At 44.6% G+C, this 24820-nt stretch overlaps 1 protein-coding gene across 6 annotated transcripts in view; it reads right to left on the bottom strand.

The window, feature by feature from the left end:
* The window catches only part of cnsta (consortin, connexin sorting protein a), a 106994-nt gene that overhangs the window by 1611 nt on the left and 80563 nt on the right, over positions 1-24820 (bottom strand). For all 6 annotated transcript variants that reach the window (XM_070889205.1, XM_070889206.1, XM_070889204.1 and 3 more), the window contains 2 exons: positions 23306-24228; positions 5714-5843 (listed from right to left, as the gene is read on the bottom strand). In XM_070889205.1, the coding sequence (XP_070745306.1) occupies positions 5714-5843; positions 23306-24228 (1053 nt within the window). The remainder of the gene's footprint in view (positions 1-5713; positions 5844-23305; positions 24229-24820) is intronic.

Below are 24820 nucleotides of genomic sequence, written 5' to 3'. Positions count from 1 at the left end.
CACACCAATTTTAGGACTACTACTAATTATTCAGAAAGCCAGGACCTTGCAGACACTAGGTTAAACATTTTCAATACAATGACATTGCTCTGCCTTTCCCAGCAAAATAGCAAAGAATGCTGGTAAATGACTGAATAGTCTGCACTGTATCCAATATGATTTCTCAGGTTAGGGGTTGCCCATTTCGGACTGAGATGAGGAGAAATTTCTTCACTGAAGTGAATCTTTGGACTCCTCGACTCCAGACGGCTATGAATGCTCAGTCGTTGAGTATATTCAAAATTGAGATCGATAGATTTTGGCACACTAAGGCAATCAAAGGATATGGGGATCGGGTGGGAAAGTGGAGTGCATTAAAAATGTTTTTAAAAGAATGATAAAGGAAGAACCCTAATCCAATTGGTCTCCTGGGGATTCTTTTAAAATATGTATCAGATGGTTATAAAAACAGCATGGTATACTTCTGAGGAGAGTCCTAACTGCAAGGGGAGAGGAGTGCTACAGGAAGTGGGAGGTATGTGTCAGCCATGTGCGGCAAAAGTTGGAAGCAATTTTTCTGAAGGGATGATGTTTTCATTAACACCACTCATCTTTCATATTTGTGGCTCGGTGCTGAAGGTAGGAGTCATTAGATTGTGGTCATTTTTCTTTCTGAATATTGAGTTGCTCTGCAGGACACATTGTATAAGGCCGTACTGGACCAGAATTTTTTTTGGAAATGAACTGGATTAGGATTGTGGGCCATGAGTAGGCACAATCCTTGGGAGTCAAGGCATTTCCTATATAGCAGTTTAAAAAAAAACATGCGTGTAAAGATGTTGATGATAGGAGCCGATTCAGTTGGTTTTCAGTATCAATCTCCAGCCAAGACATTTCCTGCCATAGATACTGAAGCTTTGCTATCCTATACTCTAATGACTTTGTGAAATGTATATGTTGGCATAAGCACCATCACAGACAGCTTTAGGATCACTTTCATTACCTTAATAGCAGCTCATTTTAGATTGTAATTTTTGGTAAGGGATCCATGCTATTTGTTTTTAAAGAAAAAACTTTTCATCCCTTTGCTCACTGGCCATGCATTAACTGTAGGCAAGGATTGATGCAAGGAGGACCGAGAGTGATGTCCCGTAATGAATCTCTCTATTGGGGAGAAGGGAGGATAAGCACCCAAGTGATTTTCCGGTTGGCAAACAGTAACTAGTGGGATGCCACAGGAACCAGTGCTGGGGCCTCAACTATTTACAATCTATATTAATGATTTGGATGAAGGGACCGAGTGTAATGTAGACAAGTTTGCTGACGATACAAAGATGGGTGGGGGAGGCAAGTTGTGAGGAGGACACAAAAAATCTGCAAAGGGATATAGACAGGCTAAGTGAGTGATCAAAAATTTGGCAAATAGAGTATAATGTGGAAAAGTGTGTGGTTATCCACTTTGGTAGGAAAAATAAAAAAGCAAATTATTTCAATGGAGAAAAATTACAAAATGCTGCAGTACAGAGGGACCTGGGGGTTCTTGTGCATGAAACACAAAAAGTTAATATGCAGGTATAGCAAGTAATCAGGAGGGCCAATGGAATGTTGGCCTTTATTGCAAGGGGGATGGAGTATAAAAGCAGAGAAATCCTGCTACAACTGTACAGGGTATTGGTACTGCATACAGTTTTGGTTTCCTTATTTAAGGAAGGATATACTTGCATTGGAGGCAGTTCAGAGAAGGTTCACTAGGTTGATTCTGGAGATGAGTGGGTTAACTTAAGACAGGTTGAGTAGGTTGGGCCTTTACTCATTGGAGTTCAGAAGAATGAGGGGTGATCTTATCGAAACATATAAGATTATGAGGGGACTTGACAAGGTAGATGCAGAGAGGTTATTTCCACTCAGGGGGCATAGTTTCAGAATAAGGGGTCGCCCATTTAAAACTGAGATGAGGAGGAATTTCTTCTCTCGGGGTTGTAAATCTGTGGAATTCTCTGCCCCAGAGCTGTGGAGACTGGGTCATTGAATATATTTAAGGCAGAGATGGGCAGATTTTTGAGCGATAAAGGAATAAAGGGTTTTGGGGAGCGGGCAGGGTAGAGGAGCTGAGTCCATGATCAGATCAGCCATGATCTTATTAAATGGCGGAGCAGGCTCGTGGGGCCAAATGGCTACTCCTGCTCCTATTTCTTATGTTCTTATGTGTCACCAAGTCTGAATAGAACTTGGTTGTTTACAGGATCTTCAAGAATATCCTGAGGAGGCTGAGGAGGGGGTCTCATGCTTCTGAGTTATAGGCATCTACAGAACTGCCACCTCTAATCAGATGTACACAAAGTATAGTAGTGATTATTGGACACTTAAAGACTTTTTTTTTTTAAATGACTACCCTCCCCTTTCTGAGAGACTGAAAAATGTCAAATGAAATTTGGGAGCGTAGAAGTGAACCCAGAGAGGTGTGAAACATAAAAGTAAGTATAAAATGACAATTTTTATAAAGTTGTATGGCCTACTTTTGCTCCTATTTCTTATGTTCTTAAATCAGCTACAAGATGTACAGAATGATGTAATCGATTGTTGTGTCCATCTTTGTACTCTGCTTCACAGTTGCTGTGATAAGTCACTTGATCTTGGTGGAAAGAGTAGTCAGTGATGTTTCATGCGATTAATTATTGATCTAACAGGTATTGTCTGTTCTGCCAGTTTGTACACATTAAGGTCATTTGTTTAAGGAAAGTGTGCTGTGGTTGTAAACATGTATATTTTGCTTGCCAGCAAATTGTAACCATTCTATTTCTGACATAACATAAGAAATAGGAACAGGAGTAGGCCATATGGCCCTTCAAGCCTGCCCCGCTATTCAATATTATGACTGATCATCGACTTCAACTCCACTTTCCCACTCGATCGCCATATCCCTCGATTCCCTTAGACTCCAAAAATCTATCTCAGCCTTGAATATATTCAGAGACTCAGCATCCACAGCCCTCTGGGGCAGATAATTCCAAAGATTCACAACCCTCCGAGTGAAGAAATTCCTCCTCAGCTCAGTGTTAAATGGGCTAGACTGTGACCCCTAGTTTGAGACACACCAGCCAGGGGAAACAACCTCTCAGTATCTACCCTGTCAATCTCCCTTCAGAATCTTTTATGTTTCAATGAGATCACCTCTCATTCTTATGAACTCCAGAGCATATAGACTCAACCTATTCAATCTCTCCTCAAAAAACAGCCTTCTCATCCCAGGAATCAATCTAGTGAACCTCCGTTGCAACGTCTCCAAGGCAAATATATCCTTCCTAAGATGAGACCAAAACTGTGCACAGTACTTCAGGTGTAGTCTCACCAAGGCCCTATACAATTGTAGCAAGACTTCCTTACTTTTATACTCCAACCTCCTTGCAATAAAGGACATGCCATTTGCCTTCCTTATTGCTTGATGTACCTGCATGCTAGCTTTCTGTGTTTCTTGCATAAGAACACCTAAATCTCTCTGACCAACATTTAAAAATTTCCCACCATTTAAAAAAATATTCCGTTTTTCTATTCTTCCTATCAAAGTAAATAACCCCACATTTCCCTATATTATACTCCATCTTGCCACCTTACTGCCCACTCACTTAGTCCATCTATATCCCTTTGCAGACGCTTTGTGATCTCACAGCTTTCTGCCCACCTAGATTTGTATCGACAGCAAACTTGGATACCTTACAGTCAGTCCTTTCATCTTGGTCATTAATATAGATTGTAAATAGCTGAGACCCCAGCACTAGTTACAGCCTGCCAACCTGAAAAAGACCCGTTTATCCCCACTCCCTTTTCTGTCGTTAACCAATCCTCTATCCATGCTAATACATTACCTACAATCCCATGAACCCTTATCGTGCGTAATAACCTTTTATGTGGCACCTCATCGAATGCCTTTTGGAACTCCAAATATACTACATCCACTGGTCCCCCTTTATTTACCCTGCTAGTTACATTTGTCAAACACGATTTCTCTTTTATAAAACCATGTTGACTGATTTGTGCATTGTTCCTGAAGGATGCTTAATTTTAATCACAAGAGTACAAGAAATTCTAAAAGAATTGATGGATTTGTGACAAACATTTGTTTTCTGGTAACATGTGAAGGGGGTAGGGATGAGGAAGAAAGGGGGAATGGCATTTACATATAGACAAAATATAAGCTGTCCAATTAACCACACAGTTTTTCCAGTCCTGTACCAGTACATTATTGAACAGATCAAAATGGTACCTTAAATTCTGCTATTCAGTAATACACATAACATTGCATCTTTATTTAATTTTTATATCACTCCTGTAATCTTTAAAGCCATGGTTAACACAATTACCTTCAACAGCTGTCACAATTAATTCACATTATCTTCAACTAACCAGAGTTTGAGGTCTTACTATCCAGTCCTATTGGTTATACGGAATAACTATTTGTACTAAGTTTCCCTTCTGCGCAAACGTCTCCGAACGCATGTGCAGAAGTGAGAATTAGGACGAATATCACCGACTCCACTCCCCCCAATTCCTACTAACTCTTTTCTACGCATGCGTCCAACACCATGTTCCCTCCACTGAGCAGCTGAACGCATCCGCCGAGCGGGCCCCGAGCCTCCCGCAGCGCCGAGCGGGCCCAGAGTTTCCCCGCAGCGCCGAGCGGGTCCCGTGCTCCGAGATCCCCCACAGCGCCGAGCGGGCCCCGTGCCCCGAGATCCCCCACAGCGCCGAGCGGGCCCCGTGCCCCGAGATCCCCCACAGCGCCGAGCGGCCCAGAGTCTCCCCACAGCGCCGAGCGGGCCCCGAGCCCTCCCCCCCCCCGCAGCGGCGAGCGGGCCCCGAGCCCCCCAATGCCGAGCAGGCCCCGAGGCCCCCCCCCAGCAGCATCGAGCGGGTCCCGTGCTCCGAGATCCCCCACAGCGCCGAGCGGGCCCCGTGCCCCGAGATCCCCCACAGCGCCGAGCGGCCCAGAGTCTCCCCACAGCGCCGAGCGAGCCCAGAGCCTTCCGCAGCGCTGGGGAGAGCGAGAGGCAAAGAGCGAGTTTGGGGAAGAGAGGGAACTCAGAAGACCGATCACGTTCTTCCTACCTCCTGGTGCATGCAAGCGTGTGTTACAAGGGACATCGTTGCGGTGGATGAAATCCAGAAGTCACGGCACTCACTATTCACTTCATACCCAATAAACAGTTTAACAATCTGCACAAAATACCCCATCTTGCACTTGGGTAAGGGTCATCAACTGGCGGGGGAATTGTTGGGGTAAGGGTCTTCAGCATGCAGAGATGCACTTACATTGGGGTAATGGACTTCGGCTGTGGGAGACAGCACATGTGCTAGGGTAAGGGTCTTCAGCTGGTGTCGGGATGCACTTACGTTGAGGTAATGGACTTCAGCTGGGGGAGGGATGCACTTACGCTGGAGTAATGGATTTTGGCTGGAACTTGGTGGCTTTTGGGGAGATCTATCCTCTGTGGCTTCTGAAGTCAAAATGGATCGAATTCCAAATTGAAAATTCACTCAGAACTGGAGCTGTGCCGTTCCAGTTTAACATTCCAGAGGAACTTCAGGGTGTGACTTATCCTCCAAGGGGACCAATCAGCAATAGGTCTGGAGAGCCAGAGAAATGGCTGCATTTCAGTTAGTACAAATAGACGCATCCTTGTTTATACCTAAAATGTGCACAGGAAACATCCAGCAATGTTGACAGTCACCATCTTACCCTGATCAAGTGTGTCTTGGGGATCCTGAAATCTTACTCTCCTCTTGGACTGCTTCTGTTGCACCTGTGAGATTTCTTTGTCTGAACTTCCTTTCTTCAGTATGGACACAAGGCCCTCTGGATGTGTACTCTGTATGAACAGGAGCAGAATAATTTATACAATGACGATTTCTGTATATCCCAGAACAAACTATTCTAGAATAAGTGGTATCATCATAGTTCCCACTTTGCCATTGCACACACCAAAGTTGAAAATAATTATTACATTGCCATTTAACCTGTTCGGCAAACACAGGATCAGAGTTTGATCACTTGTTCTTATACTCTGACATTAGTGTAGTAATAAAGGAGTGTTGCATTGTTGGAGGTGCTGTCTTTCAGATCAGATCAGATGTCAAACCAAGACCCTAACCACCTGCTCAAGTGGACACAAAAGATTCCATGGCACTACTTGAAGAGTAGGGTAGTCCTCCTGGTGTCCTGGCCAACATTTACCTTTCAATAACCATCAGATAAAGATGATTTGTCATTCACCTTATTGCTGTTTATGGAACATTGATGTGCATAAATTGACTGCTAAGTTGCCCAAGAAATGATGGTGACTGCACTTCAAAAGTAATTAATTGTTAAGTACTTTGGGACGTGAAAGGTGCTAGATAAATGCAAGTTCCTTCTTTCTTTCAAAATTCATGCATCCAAGTTTGGCAACATGACCAACAAAGTGGAAAATTTGACTGCAATTAATTTTATACCAAGTATTACATGTTTAAGAATTAAGATCATAACTTTTAATTCAGTTTGTAGAAAGACCTAGAAGGAGCCCGTTTATTACTGCTGAAGCTATTGGAACATGAGGTGTTCTACAATGACATATATTTGCCTGCCACTTGCAAGAAACCCAGCTGTCCTGATTGTTTTATTTGATACAGGTTGTCACAGGAAGAGCTTAAGGGCATTTGCTGTAGATTTACAGAATGCTTCCCATTGTAGGAAACATCAAACTGTATCACAATATCCTTTTGTTATTGGTATGTCTACCTGGGGTAAATCACATTACCAGCATGGGAATACTGAACTGCACGGTGCTCTAACAACCAACATCATGTTCCACTTGCACTATAAGGTTGACTGCACACCCAACATTGCTGTGCAATCACTCTGCAAGCTACTTTTGAAAAACAAGCTCATTTTGCTGTACTATAAAATCCAGATTTCTTAATTTTATTGCAGAATTTAAAAATATATACATATTTTGTGTGAAGTCACTGTACAGTTTAACCTTGTACTTACAGGAAAATATGCATTCAATACGTCTGTTGAGATGATTAAGTGAACAAGGGATTCACACACTTTTAGGGATTCAGGGTAATTTTGGTGGCATCCCTTGGCTTTGGATGAGTTAGAGAATGACAGTCCTGCCTGCATAGAGAGGGGTGTCAGTAGGTTTGGTCATTGTCGTTTGTCGGGCATTAGGAAGCATTACTTTACTGCAGTATCTGAGGTGCCATCTTTCGGATGAGACGTTAAACAGAGTCTGCCACTCAGGGGTACGTAAAAGATCCCATGACACTGTTTCGAAGAGCAGAGGAGTTCTCCCCAATGTCCTGGCCAATATTTATCCTTCAACCAACATCATTAAAACGGATTATCTCGTTATTATCTCATGCTGTTTGTGGGAGCTTGCTGTCTGCAAATTGGCTGCTGTGTTTCCTAAATTACAACAGTGAGTACTCTTCAAAAATATTAGCTGTAAAGCGCTTTGGGACATCATGAGGTTGTGAAAGACGCTATACAAGTGCATGGGGATACAAGTGCTGGGTATTTTCCCCCTCTCCTCATTTAAGACCCTTCTTAGAATCCACTTCTTTAACCGAGCTTGTGGTCCCTCCAACTAATCTTCTTCTTTGACTCGGCATCCATTTTTGGATGATTGCACCGCTGAAGTGCCTTGGGATGTTTTCTGCGTTAAAAGCATGATGTAAAAGCAAATTGCTATCGGAATATGGCTTTATAGGATGAACCCATTTTGTGTAATAGTGTGATTGTAGGTGCTCGTGTCTAACAGGATGGTTGATGGAAGAGTTTCACCAGGATAGGTATCAATTCAGGAAGAAGGACTACAGAATTTAGCTGGATAACTGTCAAGTTTTACAACGTTACTGATCATATTGCCTGACATTGATAAATACAGTGACTGTGCCTCCACCATCACACCTGGTAGAAATGGAGAATGGCAAGATGTTGGGAAGTTGCTGAACATCTGGATGAAGATGTAACACATCACTAAGTTTTGACTATTCACTGACCAGTATTTTTTCACCAATCCAAATTTAGTGTTTAATATTAACTTTTGAATGAGCTGTTGGCAAGTAACAGGGGTTAAAATGTACAAAGCAAAAGTACTCATAGTTGCGTCATTCTTTACCATTACTTGCACTGTTCAGCATATTATTTCACAGGTCAGATGCCATGCTTTAATGGTGCAGAAAAAAAGCTTTAAATGCAGTTTAATCTTTTGCTTCATTTTTAATGTACAACCAAATCCACAGTAAAACAGAAACACCCGTGTCAACGCTTAAACTCAGCTATTCCAAAAGACGGTAATAACAAGTCTAAAATTAGTTTGGTTTTGAAGAAATGACTGAGCAATTTAGAATTGGCTTAATTGCAATATTTTCAGTGAACTGCGATCTGGCAGAGGCTCTGGTTATCATGAAGATAATTTTGAAGATTGCATTTCCATTTTGTCATTTTGCTTAAGTTAATATTGACATGCAACCCATTTACATATCTTTCATTCAAAGCATGCTATATATGTGGTACAGAATTTTATTGTATAAATAAGTATGGACTGAAGTATAGTTTTAATGTGATCTGGAGTGCAACTGGTTCAAATCTAAATATAGGTTAGGGCTAATGTTCAAGTTACATATCTTTTGATGCACGTTTTCAGTATTTTAATCTGGTTACACTTTAAAGGAATCACTTTATATGGTGCACTGTCAGATAGGACGAGTGCATTGACTGCAATTTTCAAAGTGCTTTTATTCTGTCATCATAGGCAGTCCCTTGGAATCGAGGAAGACTTGCTTCCACTCCTGAAGTGAGTTCTTTGGCTGAACAGTCCATTGCAAGAGCCACAGACTCTGTCACAGGTGGGACAGATAGTCGTTGAGGGAAGGAGTGGGTGGGACTGGTTTGCTGCACGCTCTTTCCGCTGTTTGCGCTTGGTTTCTGCATGCTCTCGGCGTTGAGACTCGAGGTGTTCAGCTCTCGGATGCACTTTCTCCACTTAGGGCGGTCTTGGGCTAGGGATTCCCAGGTGTCAGTGGGGATGTCGCACTTTATCAGGGAGGCTTTGAGGGTGCCCTTGTAGCATTTCCGCTGCCCACCTTTGGCTCGTTTGCCGTATGGAAGCTCCGAGTAGAGCACTCGCTTTGAGAGTCTTGTGTCTGGCATGCGAACTATATGGCCTGCCCAGCGGAGCTGATCAAGTGTGGTCAGTGCTTCAATGCTGGGGCTGTTAGCCTGGACGCTGATGTTAGTGCTTACCTGTCCTCCCAGGGGTTTTGTAGGATCTTGCGGAAACATCGTTGGTGATATTTCTCTAGCAACTTGAGGTGTCTGTTGTACATGGCCCATGTCTCAGCCATACAGGAGGACAGGTATTACTACAGCCCTGTAGACCATGAGCTTGGTGGTAGTTTTGAGGGCCTGGTCTTCAAACACTCTTTTCCTCAGGCAGCCGAAGGCTGCACTGGCGGTGGTGTTGGATCTCATCGTTGATAGGAGGAAGGAGGGACTGGGTGTAACGTAGCCAAGTTTTCTGACAATACAATGATGGGAGGAAAAACAATGCATGGGGAGGACACAAAAATCTGCAAAAGGACATAGACAGGCTAAGTGAGTGGGCAAAAATTTGGCAGATGGAGTATAAAAGGAAGTGAACACCACTAATTTCTGGCCCAACTACCTTACTACCCGCCCCCCCCTGCCCCCTTCCCAGGAGTGCTAAAAGCTGGTGATACACGTGTCTTCTACTGATCTTCGAAAATGCCACACAATGCTGGTAAGGGAAAATGGGGACAGTGGCACTCGTGGCTAGTGGAGGGAGGGGGGGGGGGGGGGTTTGAACAGATCTCCACTTAAATGTGCTTCTCGTGACACTCAACGTTAATACAAAAGTGCTTTCAGAATGCGTACTGATTAACTCCACTTTAGTGCTTTCATATTCAGCATCTTCCATGCTTTTTACACTTTGTACAATGTTAATTTCCACTCATTAGCCTATAAATATTTGACACGCTTATTTGTACTTTCAAAATGGCCGCATTGTCTCTGATTGGCTCTCCATTATCACATGACCTGATTGGTCTTCTTGGAGGGTAAGCCACACCCTGAAGTTTCTCTGGAATGTGCAACTGGAACCGCCCAGCCCAAGTTGACTGACTTACTTTGCAAAGTGTAATTCAATCCATTCTGACTTCAGAAACCAGAGAGGACAGATCTCTACCAACCCAGCAAAAGCCTCCCAAGTTCCAGCCGAAGTCCCTTACCCCAGCGCAAGTGTTGATCCCCAGCCAAAGTCCCTTACCCCAGTGCAAGTTACCCCCCCCCCTCGTAGATGGGGCATTGTGTGGGGGTCATGGACTGTTAACAGGTTTATTGAGTATGAAGTGAATAGTGACAGTTTCGTGACTTCTAGATTTCATGTCCCAAGCTTTGAGAAATCGGGTTTGGGTATAAAGGGTGTTGGAAGAACATGATCAGTCTTCCCAGAGTTCCCTCGTTCACCCCCTCCATCCCACATTTGTGCCTCTTTCTCTCTCCCCCCAACCGGCATGTGTGCCTCTCCACCATCCCCCTTCCCCACCTGGCATGTGTGCCTTTCTCCCCCCACCCCCCATGTGTGCTTCTCCCCCATATTTTTCTCTCTCCTCCCCCCGCCCCCCATGTGCCTCTCTCTCTCTTCCACCCCCCCCCCCACCGTGTGCCTCTTTCTCCCCCCTCCTCCCCCACCCCCCCCCCTACCCGTGTGCCTCTTTCTCTCCCCCTCCCCCTGCAATCCCGATATCTGATATATTGATTTTACACCACCACCCCATCCAATTTTGCCTTCTTTTCTGGATGATGCTCACTCTGTGGTACAATGCCTTAGCTGTCAGTAGCCTTCTGATATTTTGCCCAAGAGACCATTCATCTCCCGGCCATCTCGAGTAGGCTAATAAGTCCATGCAGTGCATCACAGCTGTTCTAGTCTGATGTCCACTTAAACCATTTCCAGCAGGAATTCCAGGAACACTGGCTGTTTTTTTTAATCCTCCCTAGACTCAAACACTGAAGCAAATGAATGCAACTTTTCAAGAATTTTTACCTCATCAAAGGATATTGTTATACATAGAATCTACGGAATTTAGTGAGAGTGGCACAGAGCCCCATAAATCTGCTGGTGTCTGCAGTCAAGCGTACCACACCTACCCTTTTAAAATGTTATTTAGCTTGTAACTGAAGTATAGTTTTAATGCAATCCGGATTGCAGCTGGTACAAATTTACATATAGGTTGGGGCTAATTTTCAAGTTGTATGTCTTTTGATGCACATTTTCAGTATTTTAACCTGGTTACATTTTAAAGGAATCACTTTTTATGATGGACCGTCAGATTGGACAAGGGCATTGACTGCAATTTTCAAGGTGCTTTTGTTTTGTAAATTACCTTTGCTACGTTCATTTTCTAAAGTTGATACATACAAGAGACTTCAAATGAAAAAGAAAGAGATATTAAAAACTTCAGTCCAATTAAATCAATCATTCTTGGTCCAGTATTTGGTTTCACCTCATGCCAATGACAGTGTATGCCTGTGTGAATTTCTTCGTCCCCCGTGTCTATTTGCTTGCGCATTTTGGCTGCCATTTCGGACCCGAGCCATTGACTTCTATTTCTACTTCCTTCTCCTGCTTTTTCTCTCTATCCCTCCCTGATCAGTCTCTCCTGTCGTCATGCCACCTTTCATCTCTCCTCTCGCAGATACTCTGTCCTCCTAAATCACTACCCCAACCCTTCATTACTCTTCGACCTTCCGACTCTCCTGCCGCTGTCACAGGCTCGACTCGCTTTTGGACAAGCCTGCAGCTTCCCTCTGTGCCTCTCTTGGCATTCTCCAAAAGGCCCACTGTGGCACTTTTCACTGTCTCCTCACAAGCAGCAACACCAACTGTCCCATCCTACTCTCTCACCGACCTTACCGCCCAGTTTGCCATGGGGGGGGAAACTAACCTTGCCAATTTCCTCCCCGTCCAACTCATCCCTCCAAGCACTGACCAGTGTTTGCTGGCAGTGGATCAGCCATTATGAATCCTCTCCAGATCTCCTTGCAGAATGTTCGTTCACTTGCGAACAAGGCTCTTGCCATCCATGACCTTATCGTGGATGATTGCATCGACATCATGGCACTGACAGAAAATTGGCTGAGGGATAATGACACATGACCTTTAAACAAAGCCTCCCCTGCCCAGCTATATACCTTCCACCACTTCCCCTGCCCAGACCACCGTGGTGACGGTGTAGCTCTCATCACCAAATCATACCTTGATCTGTCCCCCTACTCCTACGGCACTTTCTCCTCCTTTGAACATCTCACCTTATTCGACCCCTCTCACCTCTCATTTAAAATTCTCGTTCTCTACCGCCCACCCAAGTACGATAAAAATGATCACTGATTTATCCTCACTGCTTTCCTCCCTCAGCCTATGCACCGAGCGACTTCTCATCCTCGGTGATTTCAACCTCCATCTCAATTCATCATGCTCTCTCTCCAGAGTTCACTACCCTCCTGTCCTCCCTTAATCTCTCCCTCCATGTAAATTCCTCAACCCATATTCACGGGCACTCCCTTGACCTTGCCATCTCTGGTGGCCTCGCTATTCCAACCATGTCAGTTAAAGATAAGGCCATCTCTGACCATTTTCTTGTATCGCTCTCAACTCACATCCCCCTTCCCCAATCTAAACCTACTTCCTTCTGCATCCGCCCCTGGAAAAAACTCTCTTACAACTGCACTTATCAACTCCAAACTGTCCAACCGTTAGCTCTCCTTTCACAATGAAATTTCTGCAGCCACCGATCTGCTCAACCACAACCTCACCACTACCTTTGATGCCCTAGTCCCTATTAAAATCATTACTCTCGCCCACCCTGGCCGTTCCCCCGGTACAGCCCTCATCTTCATTCCCTTAAGTCCAAGGGGCGCAGACTTGAACGGATGTGGCGGACAACTGGTTTAGCCATTCACCGTCGGATCTGGCTGGACCACATAAAACATTATCGGGTCCTACTCTTGTCTGCTAGAATTGGTCACTATTCCAGAATCATTCTGGAATGCAAAGATAAGCCCCGGCTACTATTCTCTATTGCTAACCGTCTTCTTAAACCCCTCGCCCCTGTCTCAACCACACTCCCCTCCAACAAGTATGAGGAGCTCATGGACTTCTCTGTCTCAAAGATTGAGACCATCCGATCAGCTACCTCTGCGAGTTCCCTACCTTCCTGTAGCCCACTGGGCTAAACTTCCTGAGGCTTCCACCTGCCCTAGCCTTTAACTCACAACTTTCTGTAGTTTCTCTTTGATCTCCCATCTTGACCTTTCCAAGCTCATCTTGTCCATTAGACCCACTAAACTGCTGACCACCCAACTCCTTTTTTGGTTCCCATGTTAGCCAACATTGTTAACGGTTCTCTGTCCTCAGGTACTGTTCCCTCTCCTTCAAATCTGCAGTCATCACCCCTCTCTTCAAAAAAACAAGCCTTGACCCCACTGTGCTTGTAACCTACCGCCCCATCTCCAACCTCCCTTTCCTATCCAAAGTCCTTGAACGTGTTGTCGCCTCCCAAATCCGTGACTATCTTTCCCGGAAATCCATGTTTGAATCCCTTCAATCTGTTTTTTGCCCCTGCCACAGAACCAAAACTGCTCTCATCAAAGTCACAAATGACATCCTTTGTGACGGTGACAAAGGGAAACCATCCCTCCTCGTCCTCCTGGACCTGCCTGCAGCCATTTGACACAGTTGACCACTCCATCCTCCAACGCCTCTCCACCATCGTCCAGTTGGGTGGGACTGCACTCGCCTGGTTCCATTCTTATCTATCTAAATGTAGCCAGAAAATCTCCTGCGATGGCATCTCTTCCCTGTCGAGCGGGGCTTTAAACTAATTAGTTGGTGGGGGGTGGGGGGGAGGAGGGGAGGGGAGGGGAGGGTTCAGGTGAGCGGGAATTTAAAAAGTAGAAGAATAAGGAGTAGAGCAGGGTAGCACTGGGGGGAATGATAACCAGAGCGTGACAGGAAGGGACAGAATGTATAGACATAAGAAAGTGGGTCAAAGCAGGAAAAAAATAAAGGTAACTTTTTTTTTTTAAAAGCTCTTTATCTAAATGCATGCAGGATTCGTCACAAAATAGATGAATTGACGGCACAAAAGGGTATGATCTGAACCATTACAGAGGCGTGGTTGCAAGGTGACCAAGGTTGGGAAATAAATATTCAGGGATATTTGACAATTCAAAAGGAGAGACAGAAAGTAAAAGGAAATGGAGTAATAAAGGATGAGATCAGTGCATTAGTGAGAAACGATATTGGTTCAGAAGATCAAGTTGTTGAATCAGTTTCGGTGGAGATAAGGAATATTAAGGGGAAAAAAGTCGCTGGTGGACGTAGTCTATAGGCCCCCGAACAGGAGTTACACTGTCGGATGGAGTTTAAAATCAAGAAATGATGGAGGCTTGTAAAAAAGGAACGGCAATAATTATGGGTGATTTTAACCTTCATATTGATTGAACAAGCAAATTGGCCAGGGTAGCCTTGAGGAAGAATTAAGACCATTTATCCGGGATAGTTTCCTTGAACAGTACGTTGCAGAACCAACCAGGGAGCTGGCTATCTTAGATCTGGTACTGTGTAATGAGACAGGATTAATAAACGATCTACTGGTAAAGGATCCTCGAGGAATGAGTGACCATAGCATGGTTGAATTTCAAATTCAGTTGGAGGGTAAGAAAGTTGGATCTCAAACCAGTGACCTAAGCTTAAACAAAGGAGACTACAAAGATATGAAGGCAGAGTTGGCTAAATTGGACTGGGAAAATAGATTAAAGTGCGGGACAGTTGATGAGCAGTGGCAAACATTTAAGGAGATATTTCATAACTCTCAACAAAAATATATTCCAATGAGAAGGAAATACTAAGAGAAGGGATAACCATCCGTGCCTAACTAAGGAAATAAGGGATGGTATCAAATTGAAAACAAGGGCATACAAAGTGGCCAAGACTAGTGGGAGCCTTTCAAAAGCCAGCAAAGAACGACTAAAAAAATAATAGAGGGAAGATAGATTATGAAAGCAAACTAGCATAAAATATAAAAACCGATAGCAAGAGTTTCTACAGGTACATAAAAAGGAAAAGAGTAGCTAATATAAATGTTGGTCCCTTAGAGGATGTGACTGGGGAATTAATAATGGGGAACAGGGAAGTGGCAGCGGCTTTGAACAAACATCCCAATAGTGGATAATCAAGGGGCCAAAGGGAGGGAGGAACTTAATACAATCACTGAAGCAGTAGTACTCGCTAAAATAATGGGACTAAAGGTGGACAAGTCCCCTGGACCTGATGGCTTGCATCCTAGAGTCTTAAAATAAGTGGCTGCAGAGTTAGTGGATGCATTGGTTGTAATCTACCATAATTCCCTGGATTCTGGGGAGGTCCCAGCGGATTGGAAAACCGCAAATGTAACATCCCTATTCAAAAAAAGGAGGCACAGAGAAAGCAGGAAGCTATCAACCAGTTAGCCGAACATCAGTCGTTAGGAAAATGCTGGAGTCCATTATTAAGGAAGCAGTAGGACATTTGGAAAAGCATAATTCAATCAAGCAGAGTCAGCATGGTTTTGTGAAAGGGAAATCATGTTTGCCAAATTTGCTGGAGTTCTTTGAGGATGTAATGAGCAGGGTGGATAAGGGGGAACCAGTGGATGTGGTGTATTTGGATTTCCAGAAGGCATTCGATAAGGTGCCTCATAAAAGGTTACTGCACAAGATAAACGTTCACTGGGTTGGGGGTAATACATTAGCATGGATAGAGGATTGGCCAACTAACAGAAAACAGAGTCAGGATAAATGGGTCATTTTCCGGTTGGCAAACAGTAACAAGTGGGATGCCGTAGGTGCTGGGGCCTCAACTATCTACAATCTATATTAATGACTTGGAAGAAGGGACTTAGTGTAATGTAGCCAAGTTTGCTGATAATACAAAAATGGGTGGGAGAGCAAATTGTGAGGAGGACACAAGAAATCTGCAAAGGGATATAGATAGGCTAAGTGAGGGGTCAAAAATTTGGCAGATGGAGTTTAAGGGCCCCAAGTTTCCACATGATAAAAAACGGGCGCCCCTCCGAGCTGGGCGCCCATTTTTCGCGCCTAAAACGGTGCCGGAAAAAAAACGAGCGATTCTGGAGCGCTTTGCAGCTCCTTGTCTGCTTACGCGGCGCCCAGGGGGGCGGAGCCTACACTCGCGCCGATTTTGTAAGTGGGAGGGGGCGGGTACTATTTAAATTAGTTTTTTTCCTGCCGGCAACGCTGCACATGCGCGTTGGAGCGTTCGCGCATGCTCAGTGTGAAAAAAACATTGGCACTCGGCCATTTTTGTAGTTCTTTGTAGCTGTTTAGTTTTTGAACATTTTTTAATAAAAGTACATTGCCATCAGCACAGAGGCTTCTTGTAGCAGTGAGAAGGGTGCAGGAAGCCTCAGAAAGTTGAGGTAGCCGTTTCCCGACGACCTCCCCCTTTTGCCGTTGGGAAATGGCTCCTCAATTTCTGAGGCTTCCTGCAGCCTTCTCTCTTTCCCGCCAGCCGTCTGGAACGGCTCCATTCCCTCACCCCCACCTTTGGTCGGCTCCCTTCCCCCCACCCCCCCCCGCATTCGGTCGGCTCCCTTCCCTTCTCCCCCCCCCCCACCCCCCCACCCCCACCCGCGTTCGGTAGGCGCCCTCCCTGGCTTCCGCCCGCGTTCGGTCGGCTCTCTCCCTCCCGCGTTCGTCGGCTCCCTTCCCTCCCCCCCCCCCCGCGTTCGGTAGGCTCCCTCCCTGGCTTTCCCCCCCCAGCGTTCGGTCGGTCGGCTCCCTTCCCTCACCCCCCACCCTCCCTCCCCCGCATTTGGTAGGCTCCCGCCCTGGCTCCCTCCCTCCCGCGTTCGGGAGGCTCCCTCCCTCTCTCCCGCCCGCGTTCGGTCGGCTCCCTCCCGCCCGCGTTCGGTCGGGGCTCTCCCTCCCGCGTTCGTTGGCTCCCTTCCCTCCCACGTTCGTCGGCTCCCTTCCCTTCCCTCCCATCCCCCCCCCCCCCCCCGCGTTCGTCGGCTCCCTTCCCTTCCCTCCCCCCCCCCCCCCCCGCGTTCGTTGGCTCCCTTCCCTCCCACGTTCGTCGGCTCCCTTCCCTTCCCTCCCATCCCCCCCCCCCCCCGCGTTAGTCGGCTCCCTTCCCTTCCCTCCCCCCCCCCCCCCCCGCGTTCGTCGGCTCCCTTCCCTTCCCTCCCATCCCCCCCCCCCCCCCCGCGTTCGTCGGCTCCCTTCCCTTCCCTCCTCTCCCCCCCCCCCCCCCCCCCGCGTTCGTCGGCTCCCTTCCCTTCCCTCCCCCACCCCACCCACGTTCGGTCGGCTCCCTCGTTTTGTGAGGCTTGCTGCACCATTCTTCCTGGCTGAAGCACTTTCACACAGGTAGGAAGATGGTTTATTTAACCTTTTCTTTGCTTATAAATGTTTATTCAGGTTGATTTATTTGTATAATATTTGTAGAAGCATAAATAAGGATTTATTGTAGAATTTAATGAGTTCCCTTCCCCCCCCCCCCGCCACCTCGTTCTGGACGCCTGATTTATAACCTGCGCCTGATTTTTTAATGTGTAGAACAGGTTTTTTCAGTTCTACAAAAATCTTCACTTGCTCCATTCTACTTTAGTTTGGAGTACATTTTCATTGTGGAAACTTTCAAATCAGGCGTCAGTGGCTGGACACGCCCACTTTTGAAGAAAAAATTCTGTTCCAAAGTAGAACTGTTCTACCTGACTAGAACTGCAGAAAAAAAAATGTGGAGAATTGCGAATTCTAAGATAGTCCGTTCTCCACCAGTTGCTCCTAAAAATCAGGCGCAAATCATGTGGAAACTTGGGCCCATAATGTGGGAAAATGTGAGGTTATCCACTTTGGCAGAAAAAAATAGAAAAGCAAATTATAATTTAAATGGGAAAAAATTGCAAAGTGCTGCAGTACAGAGGGACCTTGTGCATGAAATACAAAAAGTTATTATGCAGATACAGCAAGTAATCAGGAAGGCAAAATGGAATGTTGGCCTTTATTGCAAGGGGGATGGAGTATAAAAGCAGAGAAGTTCTGCTGCACCGAGAGTAGTGCGTACAGTTTTGGTCTCCGTACTTAAGGAAGAATATACTTGCATTGGAGGCTGTTCAGAGAAGGTTCACGAGACTGATTCTGGAGATGAGGGGATTCAATTGTGAAGATAGGTTGAGCCGATACTCATTGGAGTTCAGAAGAATGAGAGGTGGTCTTATTGAAACATATACGATAATGAGGGGGCTCGACAAGGTGGTGCAGAGAGGATATTTCCAATCATCGGGGAAACTAAAACTAGGGGGCATAGTCTCAGAATAAGGGGCCAGCCATTTAAAATTGAGATAAGGAGGAATTTCTTCTCTCAGGGTTGTAAATCTGTGGAATTCTTTGCTCCAGAGAGCTGTGGAGGCTGGGTCATTGAAGATATTTAAGGCGTTGACAAACAGATTTTTGAGCGATAAGGGAATAAAGGGTTATGGGGAGCAGGCAGGGAAGTGGAACGGAGTCCATGATCAGATCAGCCATGATCTTATTAAATGGCGGAGCGGGCTCGAGGGGCCAGATGGCCTACAGCTTCTCCTATTTCTTGTGTTCTTGTGTTCTTGTGTTTGTGTTCTTCCCACTCCCGCATCATTACCCCTGGTGTCCCCCTAGGATCTATCCTTGGCCCCCTCATATTTCTCATCTATATGCTGCCCCTTGGCGACATAATCCAAAAACACGGAGTCAGTCAGTTTCCACATGTACGCTGACGACATCCAGCTCTACCTCTCCACCACTTCTCTCGACCCGTCCTTGGTCTTTAAATTGTCAGACTGCTTTTCCGACATCCAATACTGGATGAGAAGAAATTTTCTCCAATTAAATATTGGGAAGACCGAAGCCAGTGTCTTTGGTCCCCGCCACAAACTGCGTTCCCTAACCACTGACTCCATCCCTCTCCCGAGCATCTATCTGAGGCTAAACCAGACTGTTTGCAACCTAGGTTTCATATTTGACCCTGAAATGAGCTTCCGGCCACTTATCCGCGGCATAACTAAAACAGTCTTTTTCCACCTCCGTAACATTGCCCGCCTCTGTCCCTGCCTCAGTTTTTCTACTACTGAAACCCTCATCCATGCCTTTGTTATGGAAATGTATAGCATGGATCGAGAAGTGGCTGGCTAACAGAAAGCAGAGAGTCGGGATAAATGGGTCCTTTTCGGGTTGGAAATCGTTGGTTAGTGGTGTGCCACAGGGATTGGTGCTGGGACCACAACTGTTTACAATATACATAGATGACCTTGAAGAGGGGACAGAGTGTAGTGTAACAAAATTTGCAGATGACACAAAGATTAGTGAGAAAGCAGGTTGTGTAGAGGACACAGAGAGGCTGCAGAGAGATTTGGATAGGTTAAGCGAATGGGCTAAGATTTGGCAGATGGAATACAATGTCGGAAAATGTGAGGTCATCCACCTTGGGGGAAAAAAAAAAAACAGTAAAAGGGAATATTATTTGAATGGGGAGAAATTACAACATGCTGCGGTGCAGAGGGACCTGGGGGTCTTTGTGCATGAATCCCAAAAAGTTAGTTTGCAGTTGCAGCAGGTAATCAGGAAGGCGAATGGAATGTTGTCCTTCATTGCGAGGGATGGAGTACAAAAGCAGGGAGGTCCTGCTGCAACTCTACAGGGTATTGGTGAGGCCGCACCTGGAGTACTGCGTGCAGTTTTGGACACCTTACTTAAGGAAGGATATACTAGCTTTGGAGGGGTACAGAGACGATTCACGAGGCTGATTCCGGAGATGAGGGGGTTACCTTCTGAAGATGGATTGAGTAGACTGGGTCTTTACTCGTTGGAGTTCAGAAGGATGAGGGGTGATCTTATAGAAACATTAAAAATAATGAAAGGGATAGACAAGATAGAGGCAGAGAGGTTGTTTCCACTGGGAGACGAGAACTCGGGGGGCACAGCCTCAAAATACGGGGGAACCAATTTAAAAACCGAGTTGAAAAGGAATTTCTTCTCCCAGAGGGTTGTGAATCTGTGGAATTCTCTGCCCAGGGAAGCAGTTGAGGCTAGCTCATTGAATGTATTCAAATCACAGATAGATAAGATTTTTAACCAATAAGGGAATTAAGGGTTATGGGGAGCGGGCGGGTAAGTGGAGCTGAGTCCACGGCCAGATCAGCCATGATCTTGTTGAGTGGCGGAGCAGGCTCGAGGGGCTAGATGGCCGACTCCTAATTCTTATGTTCTTATGTTACCTCTAGACTGGACGACTCCAATGCACTCCTGGCTGGCCTTCCACATTCTACACTACGTAAACTTGAGGTCATCCAAAACTCAGCAGCCCATGTCCTAACTCGCACCAAGTCACGATCACCCATCACCCCCGTCCTCGCTAACCTACACTGGCTCCCGATCAAACAACGTCTCGATTTCAAAATTCTCATCCTGGTTTACAAATCTCTCCATGGCCTTGCCCCTCCCTAGCTCTAATCTATTTCAGCCTCAAACCCACAAGATGGCTGCGCTCCTCAAATTCTGCCCTCTTGAGCATCCCTGATTATAACTGCTCAACCATCGGTGACCGTGCCTTCAGCTGCTTGGGCCCCAAGCTCTGGAACTCCTTCCCTAAACCTCTCTGCCTCTCTTTCCTCCTTTAAGACGCTCCTTAAAACCTACCTGTCATCTGTTGTAATTTCTTCTTATTTGGCTTGGTGTCAAATATATCTGTTTTGTCTTTTAACACTGCTGTGAAGCATCTTGGGACATTAAAGGCGCTATATAAATAAAAGTTGTTTTTGTTGAATGCCTCCGTGATGGTACCCTCCACATTGCTCCCTTACAACCTGTTGGGTAGGTTGGCGTGGGAGATCTTTTGATGTGACAGGGAGTTTTATAAATGCAAATATCTTGTATTTAATATTTTGACAGTCAATGGCCATTGAAACATCATGGGCGCGACATAACATCAAACAAGGCTAGGATTTAAACCTGGGATCACGAGACTTCAAGCTTACTCTCAGGGTAGTTGCAGTCTTTAAAAAAAATAGGTATATATTTAAGAGCTGTCTTTCAAAATTAAAACTTTTCCAAAAGTTAATAACTTCCAATAAAAGTATTTTCCTCTAAGGTCTCGTGTCTGCTTCTGCCAATGTGTGACTGGCAGTGATTTTCAACTTTCCTTTTGAGACACCCATTAAGTGCTTTTCCTATTTCTGTACTCTCAAAAGACATCAGTCTTATAGAATCCTAGAATGGTTATAGCACAGAAGGCCATTCGGCCCGTCGAGACCGTGCCGACTCTCTGCAAGAGCACTTCAACTAAGCTCACTCCCCCACCTTTTCCCATTGCCCTGCAAGTTATTTTTCTTCAGGTACTTATCCAATTCCTTTTTGAAAGCCACAATTGAATCTGCCTCCACCACCCTTTCATGCAGTGAATTCCAGATCCTAACCACTCGCTGCATAAAAGTTTTTCCTCATGTCGCCTTTGGTTCTTCCACCAATCACCTTAAATCTGTGTTCTCTGGTTCTCGACCCTTCCGCCAATGGGAACAGTTTCTCTATCTAAACCTCTCATGATTTTGAAGACCTCTATCAAATCGCCTCTCAACCTTCTTTGCTCGAAGGAGAACAACCCCAGCTTCTCCAGTCTACCGACATAACTGAAGTCCCTCATCCCTGGAACCATTCTTGTAATTCTTTTCTGCACCCTCTCCGAGACCCCACATCCTTCTGAAAGTGCGGTGCCCAGAATTGGGCACAATACTCCAGTTGAGGCCAAACCAGTGTTTTATAAAGGTTCATCATAACTTCCTTGCTTTTTGACTCTATGCTTCCATTTATGATGCCTAGGATTCTGTATGCTTTTTTAACCGCTTTCTCTACCTGCCCAGCGACCTTCAATGATATGTGCACATATACCCCCAGGTCTGTGTTCTTGCACCTCCTTTAGAATTATACCCTTTAATCGATATTGCCTTTTCTTGTTCTTCCTACCAAAATGTATCACTTCGCACTTTTCTGCATTAAATTTCATCTGCCACTTGTCTGCCCAGTCCACCAGCCTATGTCTTCTTCAAGTCTATCACTATCCTCCTCACTGTTCACTATACTTCCAAGTTTTGTGTCATCTGTAAATTTTGAAATTGTGCCCTGTGCACCCAAGTCCAAGCCATTAAGAAAAGCAGTGATTCTAGTACCTGTATACCTTCCTCCAGTCCGAGAAACAACCGTTCACCACTACTCTCTGTTTCCTGTCACTTAGTCAGTTTCTTATCCAGGCTGCCACTGTCCCTTTTATTCCATGGGCTTCAACTTAAGATATTTTAGGTCAATTGCCCTGGCAGCTTCATTCGTGCACCTGTAATTCTAACAAAAAGGAATTCCAAGGAAGCACGAAAAAGCTATTTACTGCAGTGACTGCACAATCTACCTTTTAGTAGCCACTGAAACAGCTGATGCAAGACTCTCAGGATTCTCAATCTTTAAAAATACAGTTTTATGAGATTTCTGTACAACGATTCACCTGCCCAAGATTTGGCTTCCTTCAATCAACTTTTAAAACACAAGCTTGACATTTCCTAACCACAACAACTTGATTTACTGCATTTTCATTCCTACTCTATTCAACCTTGATTACGTTCTTCACTGTGCCACTGACCTGTTGTCTGTTTCTCAAGGGGAGCCTGAATTAATGTTCTTTACCCATGCATCGTAGTTACAAAATGTCCACAAGTTTTGAAATGAGAGTAAATTCAATATATTTCAAGTCACTTTTCTATTGCATGTTAATAAATGCAATTTAAAGTTGCTGCGTTTCCTTAAAATAATTTGGTAATGTTGGTGACTGGCAGCGGTTTGGGGTAACCAATGTGTGCTGTACCACAGAATGACAGGGTTTGGGGAAGATATTAGCGGCCAGTAGGTTTAAGTGGATTGCCTTTTATTTCAAATACATGCCAGCTTTCTTTGGAGGTTTAACCAAAGTAAGCAGGTGAAAATTACAAATAAACCCAAAAGTGGGCAAAATTAGACCCATTCAAATATTAACAAAAGAAAAACGGTACAAGAACACCTGTAATGAAAACAGACCACTTGGGTTTTGATTTTGGGTGCAAAATATGGAAAAATGGCATTACCATATAATTATCTGATCAGAAATACAATCAAAAGTTGATCCTTCGAATAGTTCAAAATAAACATTACCTCTTCTATCTGTATCCTTCTTGCAAGTTCATCCAAGGAAAGTGAATTGTCATTCAACTGAATTGCTAACTCATCAGCATCATTCTTCTGAATGTCCCGTATAGAGCTGGAGAATGCTTCCACATTCTCATCTTCCTCCTGTTTCTCTGAAATTTCATGAGACATCCGATTTTCATTAAACTCTGCACTGCACCGAATTTCTTCCTCCACTTCTGAACCTACTGTTTCTGCCATTTCTTCACATTCTTCATTTATTTCATTCAAAAGATCTGTTTGGCTTTGTTTTGTTGTTTGGTCATCTATCCTCATACTTTCTTCTGAATGACTTGTATTCTGTCTAGACTTAACCTCCTTATTTATACAATCATTTTTAACATGTTTTTCTAATGCATGATTGCTTTGTTTGGGCACAGCTTGGCCATCTGTCATAAATTGTACAGTTTTGTTACATTTCAAAAAATTTGCTTGTACGTTTTCCTCAGTAGTTTTGCCACCAAATTTCAAATCATGATTTAGGCTTTCAGTTTCCTTTGCATGAAAGAACGGATTAGTGTTTATAACTTTGGTCTCATCAGAGAAACCCGCTGTCTCAATTGTTTTTGCAGCAGTCAGCATGTCCTTGCAAAGGGCTGTGGCATGTGGCTGAAAGCAGCTTTTATCCGTTACAGTGTTTTCAGAATACAAATGTTCTGTCTCAACATCAAAGTGCACCCTGCCCTTTGCTCTTGCTGCTTCTATTGGTCCCTCCAGCGATGAATCAGCAGCATACATTGCAGAGTCGCCCTCACAGCCTTTATCCACCGCTACTGCAATCTGTACAGATTCAGTCGGGTCCTTTTTTCTGCCCTCGATGACTTCCAATGATGCATGATCACATTTTACACCTTGCACTCTTGGTACAGCTAGAGGCTGGTCTGTAAAACCTAAAAACAAGAGCAGAGGAACACACTTTTCATTAGCAATTTAAGGTATTTGCTGCAGAGCCCTTTAAAAATTGATATGCTTCGACTTTGGATCTGCACTGCTGAGTGAAACCCCATCTGCCAATCCTGGCTCTGTTCCACTCAGTAAGCAGGCATAAGTGACATTAAATATTAATGGATTTTTATACATTATCCATTCAGGCTCAAGCAGGCATGCAGTCATATGATCACCAAGACCTTTATACATTTACTGACAATTACCTATTTACCAAAAACCTACAACTGATTATGAAAAGACAAATGTTACTGTACTTTAAGAACCTTTAATGGAACAATCAAGTTCGAGTTCCATTTAGGGAAAATTGTAAGATCAACACTTACCATTTGAAGTAACTCGAAACAAAAAAATTACAAAATTTGCATAAAAATGACAGCTTTTTCCTGTTTTCTCATTTATTAAAAAGCAGTAAAATATTTTTTCTGACATTCAACAAGAAAAAAAATCAAATTCAATCTTTTAAGATCAACTAGCGCATAAAGAATGGGATTTTGTTGTGTAGTAAATTAGCATTTGAGCATAAACTTTTGTGTT

Source organism: Pristiophorus japonicus, chromosome 9, assembly GCF_044704955.1.
Source record: "Pristiophorus japonicus isolate sPriJap1 chromosome 9, sPriJap1.hap1, whole genome shotgun sequence".
NCBI classification, from domain to species: domain Eukaryota; kingdom Metazoa; phylum Chordata; class Chondrichthyes; family Pristiophoridae; genus Pristiophorus; species Pristiophorus japonicus.
The sequence above is the reverse complement of the archived record's forward strand: the minus strand, read 5'-3'. Positions and strand labels throughout refer to the sequence as shown.